General features: G+C 32.8%; 1 protein-coding gene across 1 annotated transcript; it reads right to left on the bottom strand.

The window, feature by feature from the left end:
* Nucleotides 1–9,365: 9,365 nt before the first annotated feature.
* On the bottom strand, nucleotides 9,366–19,230 carry LOC116144758 (protein TOPLESS-RELATED PROTEIN 2-like). Its single transcript, XM_031430191.1, is given in 20 exon segments — nucleotides 9,366–9,881; nucleotides 9,883–10,024; nucleotides 10,169–10,341; nucleotides 10,872–11,057; nucleotides 12,011–12,106; nucleotides 12,645–12,773; nucleotides 12,903–13,085; nucleotides 13,162–13,272; nucleotides 13,982–14,320; nucleotides 14,407–14,641; nucleotides 14,944–15,071; nucleotides 15,199–15,294; nucleotides 15,421–15,516; nucleotides 15,595–15,668; nucleotides 15,759–15,825; nucleotides 16,047–16,156; nucleotides 16,266–16,380; nucleotides 16,497–17,156; nucleotides 17,240–17,701; nucleotides 18,088–19,230. Coding segments are annotated over 20 exon segments (4,620 nt in total). The 3' UTR covers nucleotides 9,366–9,806.
* Nucleotides 19,231–23,598: the final 4,368 nt, after the last annotated feature.

The raw sequence follows: 23,598 nt of genomic DNA, 5'->3' as shown, positions 1-23,598 counted from the left end.
CCAAACACATTTTCTAAACATTCTCAGTAATCTTTAAAGTGATATTTCTTTTCGTTAATATAATATACCCCTATAATAAAATATTATATGATCCAAACGCCCTCTAAGAGTTTTGATATAATAGCAATCTTCATTCTAATAATATATTAAAAACAATCATTCAATAATGATTAATGATTTTATTATTTTAATATTGTACATTTAGTGAAGAATTAATTCTCATAAAAGTTTTTTATAAAAACACTATCAATTACATTCTTAAATTGAATAATTCAATAAAAAAATAATAATAATTTTTTAATATTGAAAAAAATACACTTTCAAAATGTATTGGGGCCATTACTCTCTCCCCAAAAGATTAGCCTATGAATAATACTATGTGCACTAATAAAAAAACCATACAACCCAAGTATTAACTGACAGTGGCAGACCTCTCTTATTGTCACGTTAGGTCTCCCCAAAAACAAAAACAAAACAAAAAGAATTTCAAAATTTCAATTGTTAGTACTTGGATTAGTACAATTTATTTAGTGCACATAGCATTACTCTTAACCTATTTGGTTGTGTAGTGCCCACTCTTATAAGCCGAAGACCCATCCCTTACCTATTTGATGTGGACCTAAACAGATTTATATATTTAATTTCAATTTTCAAGTGGTGCAATTAATATTCATATATATAATTTTTAAAATTTTTGGTGGGATATGGGCTCTTAACCTAAGCATAAGTCGGCCATTGATCAAGACATAAAATATTTCTTGCATCAAATTATTTTTAAAATTGAATATGTTAAAAAAATTAGGTATCTATTATTGCAATTTAAAAATATTTTAATACAATACTTTAAACCCCCGAGGTTTGTCCGAAATTTTAAAAATCCCCTGAGGTATCGGCATTAACTGAAAACCCCCTGTCATTGCCCATTTGCAGTTAGATTTCATATTAAAAGGATGAATGATTTAATACCCCTGTCTGCCAATCCTAACACCGCACACCCAATAACTACCCTATCATGATTATTAATGCCCCAAAACCCTCCTTCCCCGTGTAAGCCATGGAAGGCCCAACTCTTCCCCACTACAACACCTCAACCACCACAACCAGGAAGCTGCTCACCGCAAAAATACTCACACTAATTAAAAAAACCTTTCGGGCTTTTCATCAAACATCTTCTACGGTTTTTTAAACTCCTCTTGCAACAATTTTCTACCCTTCTCATACCCATAACATCATTACCAAATTAAAAAAAAAGGAAAAAACCATTGCACACAAAGAAAAAGTGAGAAAAAGTGATCTTTTTTTTTTTTTTTTTTTTGCCGATTAAGAATTTCAACAGTAAGTTTACCAACTCTTTCAGTTCCCTTTTTGTATGTGTGTACTTGCCATGGCCGCAGATATATGAAATTTTCCCACATTTTGCTTGTAGATCTTTAGAAATGAGTACAAATCCAAATATCGGTGTACCCGCATGATTTAATCTGAGAAATTAATTCGATCATTTTGAAACTTGAATGTATGGTTTGACAATCTTAATGATGACACGGCGTGGTTGAAGAGATTGGGGTGGGAAGATACAAGGAAGGGAGGAAACACGATGGAGAAAGGGTTGCAAGCGGCTGTGGATTCGCTAGCTGGGTTGCAGAGTGGGTTTTGTGTTTGTTGGTGGGTTTGGGTTTTGCCATAGGTTAAAGTGATTATCCATTTTTTTTTTTTTTTTTTTGGTGATAATTTGATTAATAATTGCTTAACTATAAAATTTATTAGCGATTTACTCTTTTGCGCCCATTTTAATTAAAAACTAACAGAAAAACCTTAACGTTCACGTAACCATAAGGTGGTAAGGGGTTTTAAGTTAATACCGATACCAAGAGGGTTTATCTAGTTTAGGCCAAACCTCACAGGTTTAAAGGAATTATCCTTAATTACATTGTAATACATGTTTAGAACAATCCAAAAGTAAAAACAAAAAAGCCAACAACTTTAAGCATATAAATATTAAATAATCAAATAAATAAGTGAAAATTAGTTAATTTGGTCGAATTGAAAGTAAACAAAAACCTGGGGTGATGCCAGACACATTATTTTAAAATTTAAATCAAAATTTTATTTTATTTCCTTTTTTGTTTGATTTGGGTTTCTTATTTAATTAGAATTTCACATCAGGAAGTTAAAAGAAATTAATTATACTAAATATAATAATCTTTGGGCAACTTTCAAACAATCAACATGAGCCGGCTTTTTAAATATAAAAATTAATATATAATTCATAAACAAGAGCTCCAACTACAATTAAATTATTCTTGCCACTTGCAAATGCTGTTGAGACTTTTTCTCACTTAGAAGAACCCTATAGCTTTAATTTTGAGATTGAATTATTATTATTTGATAATTAAATATTATTCAAAGAAATTTCAAGAAAGTTGACCCGAAAACAAATAACACCAAATTATATATAACATACTAAATTATATATACTCATCCAGTGAATGCATGTAGTTACCTAGAAAGTGCATTACTCTTTCATTCTTCCTCCTTTTAGACTTTCAAATCTTGATAATGCTAAACCATGTGCCGGTAATGGCCTACTTCAATTAGCTCGATGTTTCATCTCTTAATTACGCTGGAAAGAAAATTGAATAATGTTCTTGAACTAGGTATACAACAAAGAGAACAAGGATTAATATGCTATATATATTCTTTTAATTTTCACTTTCAGTACTAGTACGAAGCCAGATGATATATGCTTTGATCTGCAAGAACACCAGATGATGAAGATGAATTGCCATAAATTCAAATTTTGGTTCTGTTACAAACTTTAAACTTGATTTAAGCACTTTTGGATCTGTGCTAGTCTAAAATGTTTTACCCATACTACTCTTTGATTTCGAGCTCTTTTTTTGTTAATCTCTTTCCCTTTACAAAGTTTTGGCCCTGCACTACTTTTATTTAAGCCCATTTCTGTAAAATACAAAATAAAAAACGTAAGCCCTAATATAACCAAATTTGGTTCCTACACAGTCGTCATGGCTTGATAATGGTGACAACTATCAGGACATTTGGAGCAATTGTTGGTGCGAGTTGTATTATAAAACAAATAACGTGAAGAATGCAATAAGAAAAACACTTCTAAGTGTTAATATGTTGTCTTATGTGATCTTAGTATCTAAATATAGAGTTGATACATTACATAAAAAACCACATCACATAGAATAAAAATTTTGAGATTTTGCATTTTTGCTTAAGTGTAGTAGAATAATTAGATTATAGCAACAAATTCTTTTTCTGGGATTGTGTGACTTATAAAAACAATTTTATTTTTTTATTTTTTAATGGAGTGAGATCAACGTGAATCATCAATTGGACCTTAATGGACCTAAACCCCATGGAGTCGATGCAAGTAACTCGCATAAATGTTTTGAAACATAAATATCTTCTAGGTAGGCCGATATGTAATAATACTCCTTGGGACCACTTGTTTCATAATAATTGTTCTTTGATTTCAATGCTCCTTTAGACTTTTAAGGAAATTATCTTTAAAAAAAATTAAAAGTAGAAATGATTTGATCATCAAAAGTTTTATTTTTATTGCAACTAGGGCATAGTATATATTATTAAATGAACTATTAGAAATTGCATTGTTCTTTAGTGTTCTTCCTCTTTTAGACATGACAACGAGCTCGTGAATGAGCTCAAAGTGATATGAATACATGTGCAACCCTAATCTCAAAAGTTGAGGGAGCTTTATCAGAAAGAAAAAGAAAAACACATTAAGAAAGAGGGGTTTTTGGTTTCGAGGAGTGATATCTATATTACTTTTGTCAAGTTGATAATTGTTGTAAAATAACTCCATCCTTGAATTGACCAATACTGGATGGGATGGGGATCCTTGTGAAGACCTTATCTCCAAATAGTAAAAAAAAAAAAAAAAAATTATTTATTTTATTTTAATATTTTATCATTTTGAAAGTGTTTTTTATTTAATATTAAAAACTAATAATTAATTTTGCATTGAATTATTCAACTCAAGGATATAATTGATAGTGTAATTATAGAAAACGTTTATGATAATTAATTTTTAACTAAATGTATAATATTAGAATGATATAAATTTTAATCATAATTCAATGATTGTTTTTAATTCAATATTAGAATGACAATTGCTATAACATTGAAACTCAGAATTTTTTTTTCCCCATAAATTGTAATGTTGGAGTAGGACTCTTTAAATAATACTTTTAATAGGAAATTAAAAGAAATTATTTTATAGATTAATGCTTTTGAGGATCGGAGATGGGGCAGGGAGGGAATAGCAATCCCCATCTCGGCGCTAAAGTAATTTGGGGATTGTTTTAAAATCCCACTGCTGATCAGGGCATGGACTCGTGGATAGCCTTCCAAGCGGGGAAAGTTGCAAATCCTTATAAAAAAATGTTACTGGGCCTTGGGCTTAGAATAGGTTAGGTTAAAGCTAATCTAATCTACTTTAATACCTCTACAAATTCAATCTAATTGTAAATATAGAGAAATCATTACTGATGGATACTAAATATGAAGATTTGGTTTTTCATTGAAACATTAAATCAAACACTTCAAACATATTTATATGGTAGTTGCAGGTCTTTAAAGTAGAAATAGAAACTTCTTATAACTATCACATAATAGAATTACAAAAATTATCAAAGTCACCCTCTTCACCTGTGGGCTTAATCAAACTTCCTTGGCTAAGTTTATGTCCTCATTGGCCTAATTTGATTCTTGTTGTCAGTTGAGTATGAATGATTTTTCATCTTTTCCTGATTACTGTTGTATGTTTTTGTCTTTCCCTTGATATTTTATATACGACTTATTTTTTTGTTCTATATAATTTATCTTTGAGGGCTTTCCCCTCCCTTTTGTAATTTGTTTATCCTTTTTCCATTTATTATCCACGTCTATGTCATACAACATGTTTGCTGGATTCAATTTTTCATGTAATGATTGTATGCATGGGCTCACGGGTGTTAAATTATTTTAATTTTGTGTGCTCTTTTGTTACTTCTGGCCATTTTACAGTTTAGTTTTATTTTTCAGTAATCCAGATCAGTCCAAACACGTAAAGATGGGAAGGATGTACCTTTTTATTTTATTGATTGATTTTGTAAACCTAAGATGTGAAGACTACAGCGAGAATAGCTTTTGTGACTTTTATTACTCATTTGTGTCCACATTTTTTTGCCTAAATGTATGTATTTAGTGCTAAGAAGCTTTCTGCTTTATTATATTCTCTTAAACTTCTTGTAATCCTACACTAATATCAGTTTTTCTTCCTCAATTTGGAATTCATTCTCAATATAGAATGCTTTTATAAGCGTAGACCAGGATGTATGTAAAACCCCATTCTAATAATATATATATTCCCTTTGGTTTTGTTTATAAGGAGGGACTTTTCTGTCAAATTTTAAAGTTTGGTTAGTGGTGAAAATGAAGAAATGGGAACTGTTGGGTTTGCATGTAGCAAGGGCACAAAATCTGGATGTTTTTGTAAGGAAAAGATGATGTGGCAGGGTTATATTAGAATTAAGAGAATTTGGGGGCTGTTATAGAAAAAAAAANTGCTGCATTGGAGCTGAAGTATGTTAGTGGCTCAGATGAAAGTTTCTAGGAATATAATTTGATTTCTGAGTACACAAGTTTATGTATTATGAGGCAAATTTAATTGGCTTCAATGTGTAGTCTGAAATTGATATTTAATTGTTTGCTTGTTGCTCATTGTTTGTGCAGATTGATCTCATGGTCTCTGGCAATCAACAAGTTAAAGCGACGACCTACATTGGTAATTTGACACTTTCTTGGATCGTCTTTAATCTTCCTCCTAAAGTTGAGCCTTCAGTATCAAACAGATGTGATAGGTATGGTTCATTCAATATTATCATATGTCATAAGATCTGTCTTTGGTAATCTTTTTTGGTGAATTCCCTGGGAAGTGAATTTTTCGAACTGCTGTTGAGAATCAAACTTAAACCTGAAGACCAGATCAGAGTTTTGTAATTTTCAAATGATGAAGTGTCCTGTGACAATGGCAGTCAATCATACATTATATTAGTGGCATTAATCAAATCCAGACCCTAATGCATTTGGCCATGACAAAAATTAGATAGTACTCCTCTTACCATCAGTGTAATTGGGCCACGAGAATTTTATACTATATGTGGATTAGCTATTATCTAGATGAGTCTGTATAACACTTATTAGGCTTTGCATTGGTTACTTGGATGCTGCTTGGAACCGGGTGTTAGTGCTATTTTCCGTTTTATAATTTTGTTACTTTCATTTTGTTAGCAGTTGGTGCTGATCATGGTCTTAGTTCATTTTGTTTAATTCTATTAGGTTTTTAACTACCTATTCTTGTCATATTTGAATGTAGGATGAACAAAAAAGGCTTTTGTCAAGTTTAAGAGTTCAGCAAAAACTACTCTAATATTATAAATATCACTTTTGTCAGTAATCTGATTTGATTGAAAGTACTTTGGGTCTACATATCCAAAGGTTTCATGTATTTAAGTTGTCAAATGAGTCTGGTCAATTGTAGTAGATTTGTAAGTCTCAAAGTTTGAAACTTTTGCTGATATTTGTATTTCAAGAGTATGTTTGTTGACTTAATGTCTCGAAAATATATAGGTATAAAAGCAGCTGAATGTAGATATGACAAAACAGCTGTAACATCTAAGGCAATACGTAGGCGTAACTTTCATGTGATTGGAAATTTTTTATTCTCATCGTGAATATAATAAAAGAGTTTCATTAAAGATGAATCATACACCAAAATTGGAACTTTTGTATCCAAGCAACACCCTAGTAATTGAACCACATTTCTGTGATTAATTTGAGATATTATTACCACCTCATTAATGAATTCCTTGACTTAGACACAAATTAGTCAAAGTCAGTTGTGCTATGCACTGTGCTTATATAATAATCTACTGTTAATGTCTATTAAGTCCATGTCATCATTCTGTTAGTGTGTTAAGTGGATTGTTCGTATTTGTTCTATTGTTTTCAGTCTCTTAGCTTGAGTATATAAACGACTCTGCACTCTGTTATTTGGGGTATTCAGTTTTAAAATAATTGAGAGAATTTCCAGATTTGTAAACTTCTTTATGGTATCAAAGCTATGGAAATTTTCTTATCAATTCNCTTATATATTAAAGTAAAACAAAGTTTGATGCAGTAAAATTAACCATTGACCTGATTAATAATCTTGAGGTTGGCCCAAGATTATCATCATCCATGGAATTTGTGGTGAAAATTCAATGAGGGTAGAGAAATAAGTAGAGCGATTATTGAAAGTAATAGATTTGGAAAAGTAATTTTAACTCAAATTTTATTCTTTCAATTACAACCACTTACTCTTGTTGGAAAATCTCACTTTAAAATCAATTGCAAAGACTCTTTTAAGTTATTGTTGAAAATACTTACCCAAAAACAAAGTTAGGATCTATGCATAAAGCATATGCCTAACTATAAACTCAAGCATACTTCAATGGACGATTCGATTCTTTATTAATTTACAAGTTATAACTCAAATAACAGAACAAGAGTAATGGAAAATGCTGAAATAATTTTTTTTTTAAATAAATAAGGAAAAGGGAAAAAAAAAACAGAAGAAAATAAAGACAATCAGAATATGAAGTTACTTGGACACCAAACCAAGCGTTTCTTGATGGAGTATAAAGACAAATAAAGACAAAGAATATGAAGTTACTTGACACCCAAACCAAAACACAACTTTTAAAAACAAAGCATATGCCTAACTATAAAATTCACGCATACTTCAGTCTTTATTATTTTATTATTTGATTCCTTTTTTTTTTTTTTGGGGTATCTTTACTCTAGTGGGGATAATTTATTAATGGCACATATATACCAATTAGATGAGCATCAATAAAAGGTAAAGTAAAAAGATAAAGAAGCAAGAAAAAGGAAAAGGAAAAAAGCACTAGCTTTCCAGCTGGAGTCAGAGCGGCCCAAATATTTATTAAAAATAAAACAAAGTTTGATGTGGTAGAATTGACCATTGACCTTATTAATAATCTTGAGATTGGCCCAAGATTATTATCCATGGAATTTGTGGTGAAAATTCAATGAGGGCAGGGCAATAAATATAGATGTAATCGAAAGTAACAGATTAGGTCAATTAATTTTAACTCAAAATTTATTCTATCAATTACAACCATTTGCTCTTGTTGGAAAATATTACTTTAAAATCAACTACAAAGACTCCTTTAAGTTATTGTCTAATGTTGAAAATACTTATGACATTCCTTTTTCACTTCGTTTGATTTTTCAATTTGAGAAAAATAAAAAGAACAAATATATATAGATCTTTTAACCTAAATAAAATCTTCCCACTACCTTTAATTTCATTGATTGATTTGATCATTTATTATCATTATATAAATTAAATATCATGTCGACTGCACATAGAAAAGGGAGGACTGGACTCAATTAATCTTACTTAAAAGTATTCAATTTAGTGCTAATGGAAAATCTCAATGAGAGCAAATTCATAAGCTGAGAGGGACCAAGATTTTCTTTTCAGATGCGTACTGTACAATCAATTCATAGTGATTGATTTGTAAGTTTGATTATGAAATCATATCAGAATTTATTCTTATTAAAGAATTTCCCAATAACGCAAATCTTCGTGTAAAAATAAAGAAATAGAACTACCTTTCTTAAGAGACTTTATCAATCCTTCCAGGGGGTTTAAAAGAGTACAACCTTCAGCATTTTCGATGGTCCTTAACACTAGATGTTAAAACTAATTAAAAAAAGGAACAATTTTTTAATTTTATATTCCTTTAAAGTCAATTCCAAAATCCAAAGACTCTTCATCTACAAATGTAGTCTTAGCAAATAATGGAAGCTTAATTATGTCGTTTAAATCATTTTGAATTTTATGACCGAAAGAAGATCAAGTGGAATGATTATAACATTTTTGATAATTTCACAAATTTTTATCAACCTTGTTATATCAAACATTACGATGTTTGATACTTTCATAGTTGTGGACGATTAAACTAACTTTTTCATATATAAACTCTTAACGAAAATGAAATTCCATCAACGGGATAAGGTTTCACTATTTTTATCACAAACCATAACCATTTTCTTCAATTTTAGTATCATTTCTACTTCCAGGAAAATAAAAATCATTTTATTCACATGGAATTCGATTATCCACAAGGGTAATTTAGTAATATGACATGTGAAATCAGGATCTTAAATTTGAAAAAAATCAAATAAAACTAAGCTTACGACGAATAAGAAATAAATCAGTTCACCATAACAAATATGAAATACTTGAATAGAATTTTTACTGTACAAAAACATAAAGCCTATTGGGAAAAGGAGAAGTGCAAGTATAAATTAAACATCTTTACAGTGGAACAACCCAAAATAAATAAAACAAAAGGCTAGTTTTTGACTACATAAACAGACAGGCATGGCAACAATGACCATTTTCATTCCAAAAACCATTAATGTATACATCATCATATAAGGAAAACCTTCTAAAGTGTCATCAAATCAGCTTGTGGCAGGGGCTGTTCTCAGTTTCTGATAAAGTGTTTCTCTCTAGAATTTCACGTAGCAAAACAGCCGACGAGAAAAACGATTTACAACAGATATAGCAGGCCATGATTTAGAGGAAGTGATTAGAGCAAAAATAAGTGAAAAGGCTGATGTTCAAAAAGAAGAAAAAAGTGTGCAGCTCAATGTGTCTATACTTCCTGTGGACTGACCTTTTCATCTATATGCCGCGGCAGTTACCTGGTGGGGTGCTCGGATGTTTGACCACTCAAAGAAGGATTTGACGAATTAGAAGGGAGGGAACCATTGTCTTGGGAGGGTGTGCCACCCCCACTTCAGCTCTGCATCAGAAGGCTCGACTACATGCACTGCTCCGTCACTCATGCCAAGAGCGATCTGATTAGGCTCAGATGGATGAGATGCTATGACAAAAGGATAGGTGGTAGTGTTGCTGCTGCAGAATATATATCGTCAATGAGTGATGGATTTTATGGGCTTCGACATTTTGATGCAATGAAATATACGAAAAATGCCTTGAAATATCTGAACTGCTTTATAACTGAATGTTCAGAACTCGCCAAATAAAAGGTCTACTTACTTGACAGAGAAGGAAGGTATGTAAGCAGAAGCTGCTATTCTACATCTGAGCCTTAAATTATCCGCATCAAAAACTCCCACAGCACCGTCACAAAAACCAGCATACACCAGTAAACCATCACATGAATATATTGCACTTGAAATGGGAGCAGGGAGTGTATCTTTTGGAGACCACTACAAGTTACAAAATCATAGCATAAGGACCATTATAAGAGAGATTGAAAAATAACACGTTAAAATAAATTATATGGATACAACATGTACAAATGAGCCAGTATTCATGAAATTTCACATTGACTGGTTTAACCTCTTACATTAAAACATCTTATTAATTCTCCATTTACTTGGAAATGTAAAAGAAATAGTAAGATTTGCCGAACATGTATGCAGCACCATCAATAAATCTTCCAAGAAAGAGCTCAGAGCGATAAGCCACACAGTAGGCCAAGGCTTCTAACATGCTATCCATAAAAAAAGCATTGAAGTAGTAAATTTTACTCTAGCGAGTCAAGGTGGAAAGAGAACAATGATGACAATTAAATCTTTTTTGCGAACAACAATATGTGATTTGGGGTCTCATTGACCTTAATTATTGTGACGCTACGTTTCCACACTAATAGAAATGAGATCATGGTCAGTAAGTTTATTTAGAGAGAGAGAGAACTGAAGAAAAAAAAACATGATGACATGGAAGCAAAACTTACTGAACGTGAACATTCTAGCTTGCTGTCATAAATGGAAATTTGGCTATCATGAACCACCAACAGATGTGTTTGATCATTATGAAACTGGACTTTAGTTTCTCCAACCAAAGGCAATTGACGGCCAGCTGGTGCTTGTATGAACCTTGATTTCATCTTCTCCCATTTATCAATACTCCACATACATAGCTGCAACAAATAAATTATCAAGTAACGGAAATAAAAAACCCAGAGATAACAAAAAAGAAAAAGCTTCAACTTGATTTTTGGGACCTTGATTGAAATTCAATAGCATTTAGAAGTGACTCGGGGAAGCCATGTTTGAAACTTGTAGTAAATTAGAGTCTTTCCTCATGTATAATTGACTATTCTTTTCAGTGTAGTAAGTGATTAGCAACGCTGGAAATAGAATATTTTCCTTTCTTGGTTTCAGTGTAGTAAGTGACTATTCTTTTCAGTGTAGTAAATCGTAAATAACTTACATATTTTTTTCCTACCCACAACTTTTTTTGAATTAACATTACAGCTAACGGATTTGAACTCAAATTACTTGGCTCACTTGGCATGATATCATGCTAAATAACCAAGTGATCTAAAAGCCATATCAAAAGCTTCAGCTTATAGATAAGAGCCCAATAATGGTATTTAAGCTATGACACTAACCAAGATAACCAGATTGATGTTCAAAAATAATTCTAAAAGAGCATTTTCGTGGAAAGATCTTCACATTAGAGATCCCGTCAAAACAATTTGATTCTTCAACTGCACCTATTCAAACGTGAACAGCTTATATTTGGGCACTTCTCAACACCCATTTCTGAGAAGGTAACATCCAAGAAGACTATATTTACATGGTATTTCAACTATGGTTTGAAATTTTACCAAAGAAAAGGCTCATCATATGTAGACATTAATTACTCTAAATGACTTAAGATTAATCGCAAATTGCGACTTTAATTTCAAACAAAGTAATTTGCTCCCCAGATAAGCAAAAGTTCGTAGAGCAAACCGTTAATGGTGTAAATGTGCTAGGTTTCTTACTCTTGACAAAAAAAGTTATAGCATCCCAATTAAACATAAGTAAAAATAACGGATAGCCATAAACATTAAAATATTAAATTTTATATTAGTCAGGAACTAACCTGAGCGTCAGCCCCTGAAGACACCAGTGTATTTAAAGTTTGGGAAAATGCAAGCCCTGTGATTCGATTTTGGTGACCCTTAAGTTTGGTTTTGACCTGCCAACAACATCCAACATTAGTTATGCTTCCACATTATATGTCACGCAATAAGCTTTAGATAATCAAGAAAGCTATTGATTAGATTATTAAGATAGCTATACTTGAGCTTTGACAATTTTTGAGCAAGTTTTTTCTATTGTGGTGGACTCATGTTTGCCTTTTTGTACTTTTGTTGCATCTGTGTGTGTTCAGGAAGGTGATATGTTTCATTTCAAAAATAAATAAATAGAAAAATGATTTCAGTGGCAATAATACTAACCATCAATTCCTTAAAACAAGATGGTAACAACAAGACTTTCCCTCTAATGAACAGAGCTAAGAAGCATAAATCAGATTGTATGGTATAGGTAATGATTCAGCCAAACAAGAATAAGATTTACATTAACAATCTCAAAATATCATCGTAATCAACTCTAAATTAACACTAGCAACAAATGGAGCAAAATTCAATTGAACATATCCTTTGACCAGTTAAACATAAAACTAGCTTCAGAAATTAAGTAAAGAAAACGACAAATCAACTGAGAAACTTCACCTCATCAACTCTGACATTGTATATCTGAATGGTAGAATCCTCCATCCCAATGGCAATAATATTATTATCTTGAGGATGGAATGCCAAATAGGTAGCTGCTGGAGGTGGGGGCATAAACATTGTCATGACCTGAGACACAGTAAGCAATCTTATTCTGTCATGTGGAATCTCAAAATATTGGAAAGCATTATCTCAAGGAAATATTGTTGAACATGTATGAAATACAGAGTTCAAATTTGGAGAGGTGCAATAACTTACCTTGAATGTCATCATGTTGAACAAGGAAACCTTTCCACCAGAGGCAGACATAACGTAATAATCATTTTTGGATAAAGCAATGCATGCAGCAGACTCTTCAGCTGGTTTACCATCATTTATGTCATTTGTCATAAGTGTTCCACTGGGAGGTTGCCACAACTGGGGCGCTACGTATGCAGTAGCCTGACAAGTTTGCAACAGACATTAGAAAGGTCAAAATGTAAAAACAAAAGAAATTCGCAGATGGATAGTAATAAACCTTCCCCAAGGGATTCCTTTCACTACGCTGCCATATCCACAGCTTGTGAACAGCGCTGGCAGTAAGGGCCAATAGAGATAGACCAGAGTTGGTGTACATCAACCGAACAACCTGAATTTTTTTTTCTTATTTACTTAAATTCAACAATAAACATCTGCAACAAAATAGAAAAAACATATATATTTTTTCCTAGGCCTAAATGGAGGGGAAATTACCAATGTATTTCACACCATTCGTGGATAATGTTTTATTTGGCTAATTATATATTGATTGCTATTAAGCTTTTGTGATGAACTTGATATCATTTCTTCTACGTCTTTTTGTAAAAAGTCATTTAGTTTATATTTATATCGTCAGTCCTCTCCTACTTTGTTAATCGATGAAACAAGCACTACTATGCAAAAAGGGTGTATTATGCCCTAACTTCACAACTGAGGTGGCATTAACATGTGAATTGGCAGTCCACATACCATCATCCTCAAGGGCATGTCAGGATATTTAAAAAAGGAAAGGAAAAATTCGAAAGAAAGGTTAACACATCAGACGAGGAGGTTTAAACTAGCATTCCAGCATTTGACTTAACATTTCGGAGTTCCTATCGCTATGCATCCAATTCTTTAGAATATACGGTTGGTATATTAACGAAGGATATAGTTGCATATGATTTGCATAGCTTTATAATAGTAAAATATCTCATATATAAGCACAGGCACACAAAGGGCAGCAAATAACTACAAAGAAAATATCCAGCACCATAGAAGCAGAGGGATTTCTTCCTAACTGAAATAACACGCAAATACTTGAATTCTTTACCACCTACCTTGCTTGGTGCTATAGAATCAGGTAAGCGCAGAGCTTTCATCTGTGATGGATCTGAAACATCACGAATGTTCCAGCTCTTAACCTTGTCTCCATCATCGGCAATGCATGGTTTGACATCAACAAGTCTACTGCTGTCCATAGGACCCTGCAGTGGCACTCGGTATGAGTTTGTGGACCAAGGTAAGCACCAACAACTTCATTGTATAAGAAATGCTAAACTTACAAGACTGTTGATAGATACAAAACCATCACTGTTGGCTAAAATTTTGATACCATTGTCACTCGTTGTAACTGCAAGCAGAGATCCTTCCTTATTGAATCTCAGTCTAGGACAACCCTGCAAAGAATGGAATTCAATGAACAAATGCTACGTATCTACTGTTAAATACCATTGGTGTACAAGTAAATAGTACGACTACAAACTGGCAATCCACCATCAGCATCAACAGCCGTCAACATATTTGTATTGTCCATATCCCAGAACTTAATTTGAAATTCATCCCCAACAGCCAAGAACCGATTCTGTGTTGTATCAAACTGGACAACGCCTAAAGAGCGCTTTCTGAAACCATGATATGTCCTTTTGATAGCTCCTTCACTCTCATTCCACTCAACTAAATAAGAATCGCCTTTTTCACTTGTTCCGCATGAGAAGAGCCTGCAACAAAAAATATAGAAGTCTTATTCCATTTAGATGATGAAACAAAAAATATAAAAGTCTCATTCCATTTAGATGATGAAAGCACGATTACAAAATAATGGCACATCAAAGGCAGAGAAGTGCCTAAAAAGTCCGGCAACAAAGAATCCTTGGCAGCTAAATCATATACATCCTTTGTAAAACAAGATATTATCAGAAACTTCAATGAGTGATTATATAGAGTATCATGTGCACAAACAATATGAAAAATCAGCAAATTATCTTAGCCTGTGTCCATCTTAAAATCATCCAAGCTTTACCTGGTTCCGTCCGCACTATACGCCATCATGGTGCACCAGCGTCCAGGAGCGTCATAGTCCACTCTAGATTCCAAGCAATCATGTCGCCAACATATTATCTTTCCATCAATGGCCGTAGAGAAAAAAGACTGCACATTTCAAGATAGGATTCAAAGTGATGGTAGCCATCTTATTCCTATCAACTAGTTAGCATATAGAAAAAGATACCAACTCAGATCACCAATCACAACATAGATGAGTTAAATAAATATTGACCTGAATATTTTCTTTGTGGTGAAGGCAGACTGAATACATAGGAGCTTTATGGCCTTCAAACGTATACTGCCTGCGTCCAGCTACAGCATCCCATACCTGTCACAGGGAAATTTACTCTAATATCCCAACAAGTCAAACTCTTTAATAGAGAGATATTTACAACAAGGATATATCTATTATGTTTTCCCTAGAGAAGCAGGTCACACCCTTTTAAGATAGTACCTTAATAGTCTTATCATCTCCACATGTAACTATACACGGTTGCTCGTTGGGATAAGCAAACGCAATGTCATTAACTCCACCAACATCGGCATCGATCTAAAAAGAGACAAGTGGTCAATAAACTGTACCTAGCCATTTTTAAGGAAGAACTGATATTCAGGATACAAAATTTACCTCTAAGTGTTGTCTTAGTTCTCCAGTTGGATTGTAAGTATATATCTGAACTATATGTTTGGAAAATGCAACACCTAGACAAATCACAATTTGATTAAGAGAAAAGATAAATATAATGAACTAGGAATAATTCATATTCACAAGCAAAGAATGCATATACATACCTAGCATAAGTCCATCTGGCCCCCAAACACACCGATTCACCGATATTGTAGCATCATTCAACAAAGCCTTCTCATACTACAAGTTGATTAATGAAGAGAAATATCAGTCCATGTTTATATTCCTAAATTGTTGGCATGGTTATTATGAAAGTGTTTGCCAGTCAAGCCAGAAAGTACACTGAATCCAACTTTTGCTATCCATTGTTATTAAATTCATTGCCAAAATCAAATTGATAAAGGATGAAGATTTTATGCATTGTACTCTTGGGAAGTTAAGATGGTGAATACCTGCAATGGCATTGAAGTAGCTGATATATCCCAAACCTTGAAAGTTATATGTGCCAGCCTTTCTCGGGATCCCACCTCCCAAAGGCTAATGTCACCAATATTTGTCCCCACTATAGACCGAAGAACAGAAATTTCAATCAATATAAATAATCTCTAGAAAAAGTTCTATAAATTTTTCAGTGAACAGACACTAAACAGTGGTTTTTTCTAATTTTTTACCTAGAAGAATAGTTTGCTGCTGTGGATGGAAGTCCATGCTCATGACATAAGATCCTTGATTTAGGGTTTGCACAACGGTTCTAGGTAGGTTATGTACTACGAGAGCAAAAGACACCTAGAAAGACCAAAAGATCATAAGAGGTGTTGAAAGGAACAAGAGGTGGGAGTATGAACTCACTTTCAATATTATTACAAAATAAATATTTAAACTAATTAATTGAATACATATACCTTTTCGTCGTGTGCTTGTTGTATGAGTGTATTAAGCTTGTTGTCCTTTCTGACTTCGTATAACTTTGGTGTGCTTAAGATTCCTCGAGAGAAAGTCTTCATACTAGGGCATTTTCTTATATTTAACTCTTCCAAAAATGGGAAATTGAAAGAATAATTCCCAGAGCAAAAGCATGTAAGACTTTCTAAGTTTTCAAGTGACAATGTCTTCAAATTGTTAAAAACAATTTCAGTACTCGTTGTTGCATCTCCCTCATTTTCTACTATGTCAATCAGCATTCCACAATTCTTTACGCTCATTTCTCTCAACTGCACTAAGCTTCTAGCCATTAAAGGTGCTATTAACTTCATCAAGCTATTGCAACAGTAAACTCTCAGAACTTTAAGATTCTGGAGAGGAGTTGAGGATGGCACAAAACTCATCAATTTATGACAGCAACTTTCATCTAGAACTTCAAGATTTGGAAGAGTTGGAAAGAATAGCTCATTATACATATTGTCTTCTAGTGTGAGCTCTTTCAGATTTTCAAATCTTTGAAGGAATCGGAGTGGAATATTAGCTAACTCATCACCTCCGATCATAAGAGTTTTATATTGACTCTCCCATAAAATCTGTTTCCCACCATTCCTTAATTCAAGCACCTCCAAATCATGATTGATCTACAGATCCATCAAAAACAAAATCCAACTAACTTTTTAATTATATACTTAAAAAATAAAAGAAGTAAACAAGAGGCTCATACCTTACGCTCTGAGCAGGGGGACTTTGGCTCTGGAATATGAAATGAATTTTCTTGGAAGCTTAGACATTTTGAAGTGAATTTTCCACATTCATTGATCACCAACTTTTTTAACATTGGCCATTCACAAGTATGTATTCCAAGATAGAAACCTTTAAGTTTTGGTAAATTCTCAAGCTTCAAATAGGTAACCTGCGGAAAGGCAAAATTAATAGCAGCTTTTGCTCCTTCTTCCGCAACAATCTCCTCTAAAACCTCACAATCCTTTATCTCAAGGTATTGTAGAGCTTCCAGCCTTTTGGCAATGGAAGATGGAAACACATATTTTATTTTTCCACATCTCTCCAAGATAAAACGCGTCAAAATCTGATAGGGGGAGGACATATGTGTTGGAAATTTGCTATCCCAAATCTTTCCACAACTAATATTCTTCAATTCTAAGGCCATCAAATTGGTGAAAATAACCTGCAATCAAAGTACTTGTTGTTTCAATATTTACGAACTCATATGAGATAAATTTAAAAAAGAAATAATTTATTTTATGGATTTATAGATGACATGCCATTAATAATTATGATCTGTTTTTTTTTTTTTTCTCTAATAAATTTCATCATGGAATCAAGCATGAATTAATGAAACCAATTCGACATAAATTATGCAGTATCGAGATTGAAAGAAAAGTATTTACTAGTGAAATTTAACTGAATATGTAAATTACCATAAAAAAGTGCAAAAAAAGAGAAGAAACAAATCAACACGATAACTATGTGTTAACAAATGAGAAAATGAATAAGAGAAGAAAATAAGAATATATATAATAGACAAGTACAAGAAGTTATAGTCAATCAAACCTTTTCATTAAAAATTGGCGTGAGAGTGACAAAATCATTAAAACTATTCTCAACATCTGAAAAATTGGCTACACGTAAGAGTTTAACATTCCTGATTCCTCGTAATTCTTCCAAGGAGATGGTAGAATTAAGTTCCAATTCGAACATCATCAAACGCTCATCTTCGTTATCTACCATATAACGTTTAAAAAACCAATCTCCTACTGATATTTTGTACCTTTTAAGCTCTTTGGAAAAGAAGTCTTCAAGCAATATCTTATTATCTTCAATATCTAATTCTAAACTGGCCAATTCAGACAAGAGCTTCAATTCCTTGAGTAATTCAACTGTCCACTGAATAAAGCATCCCTTCATATACAATTCTTCTAGTTGGGATAATTTTGATATCACATTTGGCACAATAACTTTTAATTGCCAACAATTGCTTAAATCCAATAACCTTAGTTGAGTTAATTGACCCAATTCTTTTGGCAATTCTTTAATAGATGAATTTCGCAAGCTAAGAACTTTTAGCTTCTTTAGCATTCCGAAAATAGCAACATCTTCGATGTTGCTATTATTTAAACACAAAGTTCGAAGATTTGTTAGAAGATCAAGTGACGACAACAACAACGATTGCCGCACTTCAAATAAATTTAAAACTTTGAGCTTTGGCATCACTGTGAAAAATTTCTCAGGGATTTTGAAAGAAGCAGGGGAACCATAGAAATATTCAAGATTTGGACAGTCCAGATCATTAAGCCGTAACTTACTAATAACAGTACTACTATCAGTTAAGGAGATTTTTGTGCATTTCTTGAGTTTATCTTTATCCTTCCATTCCCTTTCAACATCATTTCTCCCTGTAAATACTTGGTGGTCTGTATAAGATATCGTAATAGCAACAGCACGAACAACATCATGCATAGCAAATTGTTCGCTCGTGAAGCCGTCAGTTAACAAACAAGAGTCTTTCAGGTCACGAACCAATTTATCTAATCTATCTCTTGCGTCTTCCATTTTCAGGTTAGCTCCTTCAAGTATATCCAATTCCACAACATGTATGAAAAAGTCTGAAATGGAAGTATTATTTTCTATTAGACTAGAAATTAAAAAGGTTTTCTTGAGCTCATCATCTCTTAAATATTTGTAACTCAAGGCCATCTTCGTGTATTCCTTTTCCAGTAATCCTATGAACTTTGCCGGTGAAGGTGCTCTTAAATCTCGCAAGGCAACTTTCCAATCAGATGGACGACTCTTGTTCTTTAATGCTTTTGCTATAGTACAAATGACAATAGGCAAACGTCCACATTCCTCACATACATCTTGTGGCAAAGAATTCAATTCACGGGTTTGAATTACACCACCTACACAGGAAGGTAGGATTATACTAATTGCATTGACTCTTTACATGCTTTGGATTTAAAAACAAGAAAAGTTCCAAGTGTTGTTATTTTCCCTCTAGCTATCTTATTTGACTCTTTTCTAAATAAAACCGTAAAAAATATTTGACAATCTAAATAAACTGCACTTAATTCCAAATAGTATTCCTTTCCACTCTTCATCTCTAAAATTGTCTTATCAAGAGCTTTAAGACCGTTTGTATAATAGGAGTTGCACTAAGCACTATAATTAACTAATGATATCTATTAAAACTAATTCAAATATAAAGAATTTGTCTAAAACATATATCTTAATGAATATACTTTAAATTTCATATTCATCTTTTTAAAAAGAAGTGTAACAAATTTCAAAATAGAAGATTGAAGATGTAGAAATCGGAATAGAAATTAAGAGGATCTAAGGTGTGACAACATCTTAAAAGCAAAACAGTGCCATTTATTAGTACACGAAATTTGCATTTTCAAGTTTAAAAATTTACATTATGTACACTATTATATGGTTGTGTTATTATATAGAAAAAAATACGGTTATTAGATTTAAAAAAAATAAAAAAGTAAAATAAATATAAATAAGTTGCACTTAAAAGATAAAGCAAGATTTAATATTTGAAACCACCTTTCTAACCGTTTATATTTTATATAAAAGGGACAATTAAGTCTTTCACTTCTGTGCTATGTTTTCAACGGCAAATATGGGATTTCATGGCCATGAAAAATGATACAATTACGGAAAAAAATATATCTAATTCATACACCGAAAAACGTGACATCATCATAACTGTCTATTAATTATAAATAATTTTTTTTTAAAAAAGAGAATGGTGCCACGTCTATCGATTCATGAATTCGGTATCATTTTTTCGGTATCTATAACATTGCTCCCTTTGCTATATCATTGTTAGATGTCAAAAGTTATAATAACTAATTAACGTCAGGGCCTTTTTTTTTTTTTTTTTTTTTTTTTTTGTTATTTAGAATATCAGAAGGAGATTTTTATAATTAGCTTCAATCTTGGGGGATGACTAAAACCCAAAAATTAAATTATTACAAAATAAAATATCAGAAAAATTAATAAGATCCCGTACCCCACTTTCCCTGGCCAAACCCCACCTAGAAGCCCAAACCGTGGGCAAGCCGCAACCAAATCCCCACCCCAAAGAGTGCAGGTGATTTGTATGATAACCTTTTTATTTTTCTTTCACGTTTTTTTTCCTCAAATTTCTTAAAGAAAAAATATATGATTTTGGTAGGATGATTAGAAATTTGCTGATTATAATTATATGGTTATAACTGTTAATGGTGGTGATAGGTTTGAAAAGTGGTAGCAGTGATGTTGTATGTTCGGAAGGTTGTGATTTTTAAAGAGATGGTAGTGAATAGCTAGTGGTGATGTTTCGGGTATGAATAATGTTATATTTACACCACTCTTTTACACTATTTTCATTACATCATGATATGGCATATACTACAATCACATAAAATTTTAATTATTTTGAATTTTAATAGTATAATAAAATTTGTGTAGTTGTGGCATATGCCACATCATGATGTAATGAAAATTGTGTAAAAGAGTGATGTAAATGTAGCATTATTATTTGGATATTAACTTTTTTCTAAACAAGAAAATTTCTAAATGTTGTTATTTTCCCTCAAGCAATCTTATTAGACTTTTTCCTAAACAGACCATAAAAAATATTTGAAAATAAAATTAAACTGCACTAAATTCCAAATAAAATTCCTTTCCACTCTTCATCTCTAAAATCATAGAAATATATTTGTCGTATCAAGAGCTTTAAGACAATATTTATCGAAAAGAAAAATAAAGTGATGAGAAACGAGGAAATGTAAAATAAAGCTGCCAAGTCAATTCTCATCACTGTAAATTTAGGCTGAAAATAATTAACTAACGCCATCTAATAAAACTAATTTAAATATTAATTAATATACTTTAAATTTAAGTCAGAAAGTAATGTTTACGGACAGCCATGATAAAACCCTGAAAAACTAGAGTGAAGGGCAGAGAAGTATTTACACAGTGTATTAATTAAGATAAATAAAACCCTAAAAATCTTATTCCTAACCCATTCACTCTTTCTTACCGCCACACCCCCACCCCCATTCCCATTAAACCCATCTTCTTCCTCGAGAAAACTCAACGACACCTTGGGTGGTTTTTTTATGCATCAATTTGGGCTAGGGAGGTTGTTTTAAACCTGGGTGGTGTTGTTGTTGATCTTGTGAAGTTGATTTGATTGGTGATCTGGTTTTGTTGTGGCTGATGTGGTGGTGGTGGTTTAAGGGGTGGTGTTCTGGGGTGTGGCTGCAATGGGGATGTGTTGTGGTGTGGGTGCAAGGGAGATATGCTGTGGTGTAATTAGAAAATAGCCCTATGTTAGAATTGTTTCTGCATATGGAAATTAAACATAGAAATTTAATTTTCAGAATATTTAATTAGAGAATAAATAAAACTAATGTCAAAGGAATTTTTAAAAAAATAATAATTAAATTAAATTAGATTTCTTATTTTTAATGAGAGGTTACGAAGATTAGTCAATTTTGCCCCTAGGCCAGCACTACTATTCTATCAATGGAGTAATTATGCAGATTTTGAAAATATTACATGTTATTACTACTTTTAACTTTTTATTTATTCATGCCAAACCATAACACAAATTTTATGTGTTATCAAATTAAAATGAGTTATAATAATTACCTGCCATTTTCTGGAATAGCCTCCAAGCTTCTTCTTCATTTAAAATGCCCATCCCCAAATTTTTTGTAGAACCCATCTTCTCCAACACATCAACGTTTCTCGTTGTCATCAATATTTTATTTCTTCCACGATCAGCTAGAGAAGGAATTCCTACAATCTTCAAATCTAGCTCTTCCCAAATATTATCTATGACAGGGGAACAACCCAAAATAAATAAAAAAAAGGCTAGTTTTTGACTACATAAACAGACGGCATGGCAACAATGACCATTTTCATTCCAAAAACCATAATGTATACATCATCATATAAGGAAAACCTTCTAAAGTGTCATCAAATCAGCTTGTGGCAGGGCTGTTCTCAGTTTCTGATAAAGTGTTTCTCTCTAGAATTTCACGTAGCAAACAGCCAACGGGAAAACGATTTACAACAGATATAGCAGGCCATGATTTAGAGGAAGTGATTAGAGCAAAAATAAGTGAAAAGGCTGATGTTCAAAAGAAGAAAAAAGTGTGCAGCTCAATGTGTCATACTTCCTGTGGAGACCTTTCATCTATATGCCGCGGCAGTTACCTGGTGGGGTGCTCGGATGTTTGACCACTAAAGAAGGATTTGACGAATTAGAAGGGAGGGAACATTGTCTTGGGAGGGTGTGCCACCCCCACTTCAGCTCGCATCAGAAGGTCGACTACATGCACTGCTCCGTCACTCATGCCAAGAGCGATCTGATTAGGCTCGATGGATGAGATGCTATGACAAAAGGATAGGTGGTAGTGTTGCGCTAGAATATATATCGTCAATGAGTGATGGATTTTAGGGCTTGAATTTTGATCAATGAAATATACAAAAATGCCTTGAAAATCGAACTGTTTATAACTGAATGTTCAGAACTGCCAAATAAAAGGTCACTTACTTGACAGAGAAGGAAGGTAGTTAAGCGAGCTGCTATTCTACATCTGAGCCTTAAATTATCCGCATCAAAACACCCCACAGCACCGTCACAAAACAGGCATACACCAGTAAACCATCACATGAATATATGGCACTTGAAATGGGAGCAGGGAGTGTATCTTTTGGAGACCATACAAGTTACAAAATCATAGCATAAGGACCATTATAAGAGAGATTGAAAATAACACGTAAAATAATTATATGGATACATACAAATGAGCCAGTATCATGAAATTTCACATTGACTGGTTAACTCTTACATTAAAACATCTATAATTCTCATTTACTTGGAAATGTAAAAGAAATAGTAAGATTTGCCGAACATGTATGCAGCACCATCAATAAATCTTCAAGAAAGAGCTCAGAGCGATAAGCCACAAGTAGGCCAAGGCTTCTAACATGCTATCCATAAAAAAGCATTGAAGTAGTAAATTTACTCAGCGAGTCAAGGTGGAAAGAGAACAATGA

Source organism: Pistacia vera, unplaced genomic scaffold, assembly GCF_008641045.1.
Source record: "Pistacia vera cultivar Batoury unplaced genomic scaffold, PisVer_v2 Contig455, whole genome shotgun sequence".
NCBI lineage: Eukaryota > Viridiplantae > Streptophyta > Magnoliopsida > Sapindales > Anacardiaceae > Pistacia > Pistacia vera.
Note: the sequence above shows the minus strand (reverse complement) of the source record. Positions and strands in the feature narration are given on the sequence as shown.